The 13,088-nt window shown below is 38.2% G+C and overlaps 1 protein-coding gene across 1 annotated transcript in view; it reads left to right on the plus strand.

The window, feature by feature from the left end:
- Positions 1 to 439: 439 nt before the first annotated feature.
- The window catches only part of LOC139114473 (pro-epidermal growth factor-like), a 30,603-nt gene continuing 17,954 nt past the window's right edge, over positions 440 to 13,088 (plus strand). The window contains exons 1-3 of the mRNA XM_070676231.1: positions 440 to 662; positions 5,953 to 6,426; positions 11,459 to 11,604. Of these exons, the coding sequence (XP_070532332.1) occupies positions 11,585 to 11,604 (20 nt within the window). The 5' untranslated portion in view covers positions 440 to 662; positions 5,953 to 6,426; positions 11,459 to 11,584. The remainder of the gene's footprint in view (positions 663 to 5,952; positions 6,427 to 11,458; positions 11,605 to 13,088) is intronic.

Below are 13,088 nucleotides of genomic sequence, written 5' to 3' on the forward strand. Positions count from 1 at the left end.
TAGTGTATAATATACGAGAACATTTAAATTACATGCATGGGATTCACATGTGTGACTATTATTATCACTGAAGTACAGGACATTTTCAGGCTTAGTAATTGTTGTAAGCTTTTAAGCTATCCAGTAAAACAATCGTATGTATATGCATATTAATTACTTTTGACGCACAGAGCTAGGAACAAATTATCATTAAACAAGCCTACTTGTTTACATTGTAACGGTGTTACATTATAAACGGTGGTATTATACCTCACTATGTGCAAGTCAAAAGCTTTTTTTCTTGACTCCCTAACTACATTGGAAGCAGCAAATGCTACATGAGTGGTCCGTTTATTTGTTGACCTCTTGTTTCAAACTTTGACATTACTGATACAAATCTCCTGACTAATTCGTTTTTTTATAGTGGGCTTTGAAGCCTGATATATAGCAGCACTTACAAGTGGGTCTCTTTGAACAAGACATGACGGTGTTAGTTCTCGTATTGGTATGCTCGTATTCGTGATCGGAGAAGGACCCTTGAGGCGAAATCTTGGCAAGCGTTCTCGTTTGGAGGAATCGCAGTTCAGAAACGATGGTATTACACTCCTTCCTCGCTATTCGCGGGACTTTACTTTTCCACCTTATCAGCTCGGGTCTTTTTCTGATGACAGTGCCATGGCCAGGTGAGAAGTCATGTTTGTATTTAAGCTCCGTACTGGTTTTGGGTATCGTCGTTTAGCGATTTTTGAAGTAGGCAAGTCATAAAAGATAGACTTACGCTTTGAATGGGACACCAAAGTCCAATTTACTTCCAATGTGGAGAAATAGAAGCGGGTGTACTTTATCAAAAGACGGAAACCAACTCTGAAGTTTAGGTGAAAGAATAGGAAATAAGAAATAATGGTTGGCAGAGGATTGTTGAATCTGTGCTGTCTTGGAATTGTTTGAATGGTTGTTACAATCTATAGAATTACCATTTTCAGTAATAGAGCGCGAAGCCATTGCAGTGAACTGCAATAAAACTGCTTACACTAGTACTAGTTTCAGTTGTAGCCGTGGCCACTTTGGTGTTGAACAAGGCTACTTGATAAAGACCAAAAAGTCTGCTTGTACAAAGGCAAAACTAGCTCTGTCTGAGGCTCGAGTTGTAAATGAGAGTTTACGATTGGCACCTTGTGTTCAAGATTAAGATACAATGTAACATTACCATGCACTGGTCCATGTACAAATCTTTTAATTCAACTTCCCCAGACAAACTGTCTGCATGGGACATACAATGTTGTCGACTTTGCCAGCTGGCTACAGCTGAAAGTAATTAGTGTGAGCAGTTTTATTGCAGTTCACTGCAGTGGCTTCGCGCTCTATTACTGAAAATGGTAGTAATGTACATCAATTTGGCCTGACTGGATGATCGTTGAAAACTTAATAAAGTTCTAGTTCTGGTCCCTGGAGAGTTTCTGTTCAGAAAACAATCGTTTGTTCGTGACAATTCAGCAGTTGTTTTGCCAGCCCTACATCCATTGATATGGTGCCATAATGAAAACATCAGGTCTTAAGGTATAAAGCACCTCGGGGACAGATCCTTCTTCAATTTTTTTTATGATCTACCACTTGTGGGGGTTCATGTTAAGCTCTTTAAATTTTTTTACCGTCTTACCGTTTCGAAAATCGAAAACTCTTATTTTTCCATAGAGTTTACACAGGATGGCAGCAATAAACACGATTGGAACCAATTTGGGAGAATTGGATCTTCGTATTGTTCAAATTTCCCAAAATTGCTAAATACCATAACTGAATGTTGCAATATTTCAAATTACTCGTAAAACAAGTGTGTAACTTGAAAAGAAAAGCAGATGAGCTTACATTTTCAGATTAAACGAACAATACTTCACTATCCAATTATCCCAAATTATTTCAATTGTGTTCATATTGAATTTCAAATATCGGTAAATCTTGGGTGATTTATTTCTATAGAACCATAATTTGCATGGTGACCCCAATTTTTATTCTTGAAAGTGAATGCTTGAAAGATTCCCCGAGGAATATTTGAAAAAAGTTTGTATTTCGCTTTCGAAATGCATACTACCTTAACCTGACGGTCAAGGTATTTATCTTTACTTGACAAGACATTATTATCTTTCATCTGATTACATTTGTTTACATTGTCGATCCGAACCATGTAAAATGACTGGTGTTAATGAAAACTAACAGAACAACCATTAGGATATTCAATGTGAATTATTAGCACTCTGGAGCCAGTATACCAAATTGAAAAAGGGAATAGGCTTGCTTTAATTTGTCAACATTATAAAGTGTTTTCATCAACCGTTATGTAGACGTTCAACGTGACCACATCGATTCTGAAGTCGATGTTTGCAGGCAATAACTCCACGGGCGAGCCGCTCACATTATCCTTATTTGAGTTTCAAATGGTCCGAAATGGTCCGTCGTCAATTTTTCTCCTGGTAGCCTTGTAAAACACAATCTAACGGTAAAGGAATTGATGCTCCATACTAATTGCAACTTACTTCTTAAGAATGAATGCGCCTCGGAGACAGATATTCCGACTCTTATTTCTTTTCTGGTCTACTGCTTGTTCGGCTCATATCGAAATTCTTGTTCTAACGAAAACTTTTCACCGTCTTAGTTTTTCGAAAATTGAAAATTGCATTTCCCTTTATTGGGTTAACACAAGCATGACGGCTATTGTTAATTTCAAATGTCTGTTAATCTTAGGTAATGTCTCGTTACTACCAAAATATTTACGGTGATCCCTGGGTCTTTATCCTTGATTTTGAAAAAGAACGGTTGACAGTTTCCTTGGTAAAAGTCTATCAGTTTCGACGCGTGTTATACCTTCATTATTGTCAATCTTCCTCTATTTGCAATGCCTTGACCTCATTATGAAACTACCAGACAAAAAATGCTGATCTCATTCCTTTATATTCAAAGAGCAAATGTTTAACATTGTACAGGAATAGAATCAATGGTTTTATGCTTTATCATAAACTTTCAAGATGTATTGCAGTCATTGCCGACCGGTCGAACGACTAGGAAGTTCATGACGATGATTAAAGATATTGCGAAACTTTTGAGAAATACGTAATATTAAAGGAACAATTTCGTTTTTTGATCTGTTTTGATATCAAGAATACAATGAATTCTTGCATAACTAAATGTACAAAATATTGTCGACACATAACTTGAAAAAGTAAAAAAGTACCCGCTTGCTAATGTGAACACGTGATTTATTTGTGACCTCTAAACTTTCAAATTAACTACTCCCAACATTCTGACTCGCTTTGCTATGACAACGAACAGTGCAAATACTGAAGTGAAAGCAGCTATCTTTATGTAAATGATAAACAAATGGAAGTTGCCAGTGTAAATTCATTGTGTATTAAGCCATACACGACAAAAATTTTCACTGAATTTCATTTCGTGGTAAAGACAATAATGTTTTAGTGCGAATCTTGTTTGGCTGAAGCAAAGTTTCTTATCATAGAAAATTCATGTAAAATAGCTCAAAAATAAGCGACTTTATCTCCTTTTAAGGGATATCTTCACCGAAGAGTAAATAAACCCCAAAACAGCAATTTATGGACGGATCGTATAACAATACATCTTCTAGTGATACTTCGTATAAAATGAGTAATCGGCCAACAAAGCGTATGATGGGTCCTCTGTAAAACATTTTATCGAAGAGGGCTTCATTTACGCACTAAACCTTTACTAATATACCCTTTTAGTGGTACCTCGTATAAAATGAGCGTTTGCCCCTAAACGTGCATGGTGGGCCCCTTCTAAAACATTTTATCGATAGAGGCTTCACTGAAACGTGTTTCATGCAGAAGTAACGGACAGGTTTGCTATTTGTCGAGGTCGGTTACGGTTACTGATAAGACAGGAATAGGGAAGTAAACGTTAGTGGATATTACAAAAACACCCAAACAATCGCGACGTAATTGTCAGCACGTTGGCAGCCACCAAAATAGTCCGAAGAGCTTTCGATTCTTTTTGTATATGTTTACATCACGAACTCATTCGCATACCGTGAGCTTCCCACATACAAATATTATGGGTGCAGCAGTCACTCATGGCTATAATCTATGTGCAGAATGCTGCGCCATCACGCACGCCTACTTTATTGCGACATATCAGACATTAAAATCTAACAAAAGTTTGCAAGTCAAAAGGTTATCCTCCCTATTTGGCGTCCGGCTCCCTATGAAGTATCGAACCTTCAAAATGTTCGGAAACAACTTTCCCCCGTTGTATCAGTATTACTCGAATGTTCTGCAACGACAACAATGAGTCATGTGACATACTTTTCTCTTGTATCAACCGATGTAGGGTACACGTTGTAAAGCAGAAAAGGCTAAAAGGTTCTGTTGCACTTTTGACAAATAAAGTATGACAGCGTCAATAACGTTGAGTGGAAATTAGGGAAGGAAGCTGGTCTACGTCATGTTTAATAATAAATGTCCTAGTCGTACAATCTGTAGGCAGTCAGTGCAATTTACCACCATGATACTGTAAAAGAACATAGATTCTGCTCCCATGAAATACAATGAAATATGACATATTTCATATTAAACAAGCACATTGTGCTTGTTTAATATGAAGGAATAATTTATATATAGTCTTTACCGTCTGGTTTTGTATTAATCAGCTGATAAGCTCTGCAATGTACTGTCAAGGCATTGGAAAGTGCATGTTACATAGGTGCCAAATATGGTTCATTAGGTGAAAAAGTTACTGAGGCCTGAGGCCGGGATGGCCTTCACATGAAAACAAGTCAGGCCAGAGCGAATACGTCTGTTAATTGGAAGGTTGGACCATGCATGACCACAAAGAAATCTGGAGGGATAGTGGATTGGACCACTGCATAATTTACGCGGTTGGTAGTTGAAACTGTTGTTGAAAGAAAATGCACGCTCACTTTGACGAAAGTATTTACCAGTGATCAGTGACCATTGTCCAAAAAGTGGACTTCTTTGACCATTGCTCCAGACCCGCCATTCGATCGAAATGCATCAGCGAGCGGTTATCATGTGATATGCACGGCGATATCATGTGGCAGTCCCAAGGATACCGTGTGACAGTTATATGATGAACACTTTCAGACTTGGGAGCTAAGTGTAACAGAACATTTCTATGACGAGAACCACCACCCCTCTGCCTAACCTCATGCTATGTTATTGTCTCTAAACTTGACCTTCCTAGCCAAACTGCAAGGAGACACACGTCTTGCAGACTTTAAACAATTAAACAGCAAAAGAACTTATTCTAAATTTGAAAAGAAAAATCAGTTCAGGAGGTATTTGACTGATTTCATTGTAACAATAGAAAAAAAGACCAGCAAACAGGGAAATGAGTAAATAAATGAATATACAGAGCATTGGTATCACACGATGCTTTTATAGAGATGTGCCTATCGATATTCAAATCCATGAAGTCTAGCTAGATACTAGTACAGTAATAATCATTAGCAAAACACACAAATGTGTATTCTATATACTTATTTTCAAGAGAACGTGAATGTTTGCATTTGAATTCTGTGCCGACTGACAGTCATCATTTGCCCAGTTAAAACAAGTAACCTGTGTTTGTTCATAATGTTTGACTGTATTGAAATATCCAGACACGCGAATCAACAATGATTTGAAAAGCACTTGTCAGTTTATTATCCAGTAAGTGACATTTGATAAAATGTGGCAATCACGAACTGTATGGCACAACAAGGCAAAGTTCAGTCTCTGTTAGATTTTGATGAAATGGGTTTGCTTAGTTTTGATTACTTCGTAATCAAAACTGTATACTAATCGCTTTTGCGACTTGTCTTTTATTTTCGATGGGTGAATCAGCAGGAAGTAGTACAAGTAACTTTACTGTACAAGTAAGACTTTCGAGTGCAAGTGTTTGGCGATCTCTAAAATGTTTTCTACTCATATATATTTCCTATGTCAACAGGTAGAATAGCAACGGTGACCAGAGCAGAACGAATACATCCCAGGTTTATTATTGCTGAGGCACACAAAGTATATGACAGAAATCATCTACATAAATGGTACTGGACAGGAAATATACAAGCAAGTAGAAGAAACAAACGAAGTAACGTATAGTAGCATCATTGACATTTTTTATGAGAAATTCGTGTCACTTGCTTTCGATTATGCGGATTCGCGAATATTCTTTAATAATGCTGCCACCAAGAACATGGCATGGTATATCATTGGAAGGAGATAATCAAGATCCTTGGGTGATCTACAATGGTACTTCAGCGGTTGTAGAAGGTATCACAGTCGATTGGTTAACAAATAATACATACTGGACGGACGCTGTGTTTAAGTGGATCAAAGTTGCACACATCGACGGATACACTAAGTCATTGACAACGACTGATTTGGACCATCCTTCTGGCATCACTTGCAATCCAATTACGGGGTAAGAAAGTTTTCAAAAAAACAAAAAACGTCGATTTGACAGTTTACATGTACCTATCGGAAATGATTTTACCTTTACACTGCGTCGTATTACGGCTGACTCAGCACCCGTTACAATCTGATTGGTAACCTTGCACTTTTACGCCACGAAACTGTAAACTGTTTTCATGACGATTGCATGCTTTGAGACTCCAAAACTTCGCCTCCTTCTTTCCCAAATCTTAATGGTTCTTTAATAGTCAGTAAACAGACTAGAAAATTTTAGCATTTACTCAACAGAACAACTTGACCTACTAATGTGACCCCTGAATGGAAGGAATGACTTTGAGTTAAACAAAATTACAAACTTAGTTATCAATGATGAGTCGACATGTATTGACATTTATCAGACACTACTTGACGCATGACGTAATACAGTATGACATAAATTACTGCATATTTTTTGACTGTTTTGAAGTTATGTAAAACAATTGTACCTTTGACCTGTCTTATATCAAAGTGACAAATCAACGAGCAAGGAGATGTTACGCAACATTTGCAGACCTCAGGATAATCACTAACCAAATCACAAAAATAAAGACAGACATTGTATATTCTAACGGCAGTTCAATTGAGCACACAGCGCGGAGTGGAAGATGGACTTCTGATAAGACGAGACGTATATACGGTCTACTGCTAGAGTAACTATCTCTGACGAGGATTTATTGTATTATGTTTTTCAATATTCCTGTCAATAAACCAAATTCATACCAATATAATTGACACCCGTGTGAGGCGTGTAATGAGAACAATCAGATATCTGTTATATCATTATATGTAGCAGGTTTCATCAACTTTCGCACAGTACTCTCAGAGTTAAATCACTAATTACAAAACTTTATTTAATATGTAAATGAGCTAATTATTAACTTGACACGCCAAATGCTTCTCAGCACAATTAAATATTTATCAGATCAATATCTGTAGCAAGTTTCATCAAATGTAATGCTGTAATTTTGGAGTAATATCACTAATTACAAAGTTCATTGAATATGCAAATGAACCCTTTACTTAACTCCACACAACTAAATGCTTTACACCACAATTAGCTATCTGTCGGATCGGTATCTGCAGCAGATTTTATCACATTTGATCCAGTTTTTTCGGAGTTATATCACAGGGAATTGAGTAATCTTGTTGTTGTTGCTTGTTGTTGCTGTTGTTTGTTATTGTTGTTGTTGATGATGATGATGATGATGATGATGATGACGATAATAAAAAATATAAAAGACAATGTGTCATTCCTTGCTGTTGTTTGTCGATGTTGTAGATAATTGTAAAAGAAAAGTGTAATCGTGACCAAAAACGACGTAGGTCGCCCAACGTCACTCCCGTCCTATTATACAACCAAGGGTGGAATCGAGATGCCCCTGATCAAGGCTCATCAGCCACCTTCAAGGCCCAGAAAAAACACCCCATTCACGAGCGATCGATTGAAATGTGCTATCATAGGCACTGAAATTTATCTCACTGACCTAATTTGGGCTTCACTTGAACTACCGACCTGCAAACGAGTGGAAAAACGGCGATTTCCAAGTCGTACCCGGTCAAAATCGATCACATTTGAACTTCCCGGTCGATGGTGATGGCGCCGTCGTCACTGGGCATTTAAATTGACCAATTGGGGGCCCTGTAAAGGCTGCTTCGGCCAGCCGATTGTTTATGTTTCAATGCTCCGTGCTCGTACGCGTACGTGTAACGTTCAAAAGTACGCGAAAGAGTAGAAAAACCTTCATAGTCATGCAGATAAACGGATACTTACCAACTCTTTGTCAGGAAATCTGCCATTTTACGTCAGGATATACTGTCGATAGTTAGAGCGTACACTTCCGGGTATTTGAATTTCCCCCGTTACAAGCGTAATCAACATCCGGGCTCGTACTTGAGCGAGTGTACATTGTCGTTGTGAATGAGTATTCCAGGTGATAGTTTACAGGAAAAGACGGGTTGATTTGTCATTGGTATCCATATAAGTTTTATTTTACAAGAATGGAAATTGAATGAAGTTGAGACGGCGAAGTTTAAACTGTAGTGAAATTTTGCGTTGGGACAAGCCCTTGTTATGAGAGCTGGCCGAAGCAACCTTTACAGGGCCCCCAATTGGTCAATTTAAATGCCCAGTGACGACGGCGCCATCACCATCGACCTCGACCGGGAAGTTCAAATGTGATCGATTTTGACCGGGTACGACTTGGAAATCGCCGTTTTTTCCACTCGTTTGCAGGTCGGTAGTTCAAGTGAAGCCCAAATTAGGTCAGTGAGATAAATTTCAGTGCCTATGATAGCCATTTCAATCGATCGCTCATGAATGGGGTGTTTTTTTCTGGCCTTGAAGGTGGCTGATGAGCCTTGATCAGGGGCATCTCGATTCCACCCTTGGTTGTATAATAGACAGGAGTGACGTTGGGCGACCTACGTCGTTTTTTGGTCACGATTACAGTTTTCTTTTACAATTATCTACAACATCGACAAACAACAGCACATTGTTTTTTATATTTTTTATTATCGTCATCATCATCATCATCATCACCATCAACAACAACAACAACAACAACAACAAGATTACTCAATTCCCTGTGGTTATATGACTAAATACAAAACTTCATAAAATATGCAAATGAGCTATTTGCTAACTTGACACTGCCAAATACTTGTCAGTACAATTAGATATTTATCAGATCAATATCTGTACCAGATTTCACTGACTTGGGTGCCGTAATCAGATTTATATACCGAATTACAAAGTTCATTAAATATTCAAATGAACCAATAATTAACTTGATACTACTAAGTGCTTTACACCACAGTTAGATATCAGTCAGATCAGTATCTGCATCAGAATTCATCAAATTTGGTGCAGTTATATCTGAGTTATATGACTAATCATAAAACTTCACAAAATATGCAAATTAGGTGTTCAGTAACCTCACACTTCCCAATGCTTCTAAGTATATTTAGATGTATATCAGATCAATATTTGCTGCACGTTTCATCAAGTTTGGTGCAGGAATTTCAGAGTTATGTCACTAATAACAAAAGTTCATTAAATATGCAAATGAGCAGATATTGACATAACACTCATAGTATCATCATAATGTTCTGAGAACGTTATCTTTGAAAAGTTCCATGAATTTTGTGTAGTATTTCTTGATATATGTCTACGCTGTCATTACCGTCTCCATGAGGAAACCATTGTACGGAAAAAATGATATTGCATAACTTCATTAATATGCAAGCCACACTAACTAATTAAAATCTAATCAGTTCTTGCAAGTAGCACATGGTACCTGTGTATCAAATCTGATTTGAATCTGTTCAGGCGTTTTTGAGTTATCGTGTAAATAGACAGACAGACAGACAGACAGACAGACAGACAGACACACTAACGCACTCACATAATTTGGACAGACAGACAGACATCGCTATGACATTAGCCAACGTGTGAAAACGTGAGCTAAAAAACGCCCCTTGTAGACAGTAGAATCGCTCTTGTTTGTGTAAAACGGGAAGTTTGGGGCACAATAGGGGATTACTGATGACGCAGCTATTTGCAAACACTGGGGGGGGGGGGAGTTTTTTGAATTCTGATAACATCGCTTTGACTGCATTATAAATAATTTGTGATGGGCACTTTCGTGACATAAGCAAACAGGGGTCAAATTAGTCTCGCTTCCACACCTCGTCGCTTCGCCAGTGCAAAGTGCGCCGCTGGCGGTAGGAACATGAAGTGTCGTAAGTAATTGCCTATCCTGCTCTCCACCGCCGCCGGCACGTGCACGGCCGGGTAGGGGAGTACACAGAAATAAGCAATCTGTTTAGACTCGAGTTTCGAGGAAAGTCTATACCGTTATCACTCTTTCTAACTCTCTAGTCGACTCTGGATCCAAGCATTTATCGCCTAACCTGTACAACATAGACTTTCACAAAGTACAAACAAAACATGTCACGATGTCGGCACCGCGCGGCGTTCAGAAAAGACGATGGGTCAAACATGATCGATAACGGCCAATTTTTGGTAAATGGCTCGAAATATGGACAGTCAAAATCCTGACAGAAGAGTATGAAATTAAATAAGAATTGTATAAATCAAAGAGAGCCGAGCAAGCAAGCAGACGGAACGTAAAATGCGAAGGAGAACATGAAAACAAAGTTGTGATCATATGGGGTCGCGGTCCCTTGGGAAATGTTTTCAGTGGTGGGCATGCATATATGCACAAATTCTTAGAACGCCTTTCTCGCGAATGACGTAATGTTTTAGTTCCAGTTGGAAACATGATGCAAATTTTGTTCTAATATTACTAATGGCGCAGATCCCGGCGCCCCATTTTAATTAATGTAAATATATTGGTTTATAGGGAAGAGCGTAATGCCGTTTCTTTGGACCCTGTTGTGCCGATGACAGTGCCACTTATTATGTGATGGCTACCTATTCGATTTGTAAATCTTATTTACATCTTGTACTGCTCATAAATTGAGCTAGAATCTTTTTTCCTAGATGCTTCTTTTTTCCTAAATCTATGTGTTTGCTCTGGCACATTGAATTGTCACTTATGTACTCAGAAAAAATAATTAACAAAGGATGTCTTCCTTTAACTTTGTCGAAATGAGGATAAATAATGATATTGAAAGCACGTCTTTTGTTGCACTTCAGTTGACAGTGAAAGCCTTTAGGAAGTTTCAACAACAAAACTGGGACTAAAGAACAACAAAGAATATCATAAATGACCATTTTTACTAATCTAGGATGCAATAAGCAGCGTTTGCAGCGGAGCTTGAATTTGCCATTCTTCTTCTTGACAAGAAAATATGCAGAACTTTTAAACTCTGCGATGCTCCATAAGAGTAGATTTCTTCATTACAAGCCATACCAACATTTGCCAGAATGCCCATTGCTTTCGAAATGCTGCCTTATTGGGGTTAGGACGGATGACGATTGTGACGCAATGTTTGTTACTTGGAAGGGAATATTAGTCTAGACGTTGTTATATTGATAGATACTTATACTGGAGTGACATTGGAAGAATGAACAAGATAGAAAGATCTACCCTTGCTGGTGAGGAGAGAACCGTTTTGTTGGACGAGAATTCACTTGGTTTTCTAAGTAACCGACTGCTTTGACTATGGACCATCAAGACAACATGTAAGTTGTGTATAAGCACAGGGCGTGGCAGGAATTATTAGTGTAGAAGTTATGAATATGATCAATAAATGTCTTGTATTAAACTATTTTTCATTATACAAGGTAGTAGACGCTGCTAACGAGGTATTTGGTCAGGGCGATAAACCCCCGCGTCAGTGATCGGCAGAACAAATTAATGAAGGGGATTAGGGAGGGCAATTAACAGATATAGACTGTTTTCTTTGAAATACTATACAGAGATAGCTAACGTAAAGTAATAGGCACACACTAGACACAGGTAAGGCTTGTATAATGAAAAGTAGTTTAATACAAGACATTTATTGATCATATTCATAACTACTACACTAATAATTCCTGCCACGCCCTGTGGTATAAGGCTCATTTGATCTTTCACATTAACAGTGACAATCCTTCTAAAGAGATCATCCATGGTATATTCGTAAAACTCGGTGGAATATACCTTATAGACACTTTCAAATTTGTATTTTTTGAGAGTAACAACAGTTCCAAACCCCAATAGAGTATATATTTTCTGAAAGCCCCTATATTGAGAAATCCGACCGCGCATAGAACATAGTAATTATTTGCATAATAGTCACGAGGCAAACATTTTGCTGAGTCTTCCAAAAATCGGGGTTTCCGCCCTTAAGGGAACATTCTGTACGATTTTCGGTTGAAATTTGTGATACCCTTCAAATTAGTGAGTGGGATTTCCTTTGTATGCATTTGTTTTGTTTTTTATTTTGAACTATTAAAGGCGGAGCCTCCCTTTAAAAGGGCGCCAACCTATAGCGGTGTTTATTGTGTAAGTGGACACCAAACAGGCAACATGAGGGCACACGCTCCAGAAAATGCCACTTTTTAGTTTTTTTCCGACCGCAAAACGCTGACAGACTGCCAAGCGGTCAGCACGAAGCTGCTGCCGATCGAACTCTGTGGTTATATTCAAATTCTAACGTGACTGGAAGACGTTTTTTAAGGAAATTCGAGTGTGGTGCTGGGGAATTAATGACTATTGGCAATTTGAACCGACCGTCAATCAAACGGTATATAAGCTCTATTTGCAGGATTAGCAAAAGGTGACAAAAGATTGAAATCAGTTTGTGTAATTAATGTAATAGAAATCAAACATCGTACTGGCCATGTGTTTTGACTGGGAGGAGAACTCCACTAATGCGAGAAACTGGGATTGAAAAGTGCGGGTTTAAAGATGTTAGACTAAGGTGCTTTTCAACGTATTGTAATTGTCGAATTGTAATGGAGAATCGGAGAAAAAAATAGCAGGCACAGATTTGCAGGGTGTTGCTAAAGCTTGTCAATGCATAAATTTCAACCGGAAATCGTGCAGCGTGTTCGCTAGAGGGAGGAAAAATAGATGTTAGCAAAACGCTTGTCACGTAACTATTATGCAAATACTAACTTTGTACTGTGTACGATCGGACTCCCAATTATTAGGACTTTCGGAAAATATCTACTATATTGGG

The sequence above is a fragment of the Ptychodera flava genome, chromosome 16, assembly GCF_041260155.1.
Source record: "Ptychodera flava strain L36383 chromosome 16, AS_Pfla_20210202, whole genome shotgun sequence".
Taxonomy (NCBI): domain Eukaryota; kingdom Metazoa; phylum Hemichordata; class Enteropneusta; family Ptychoderidae; genus Ptychodera; species Ptychodera flava.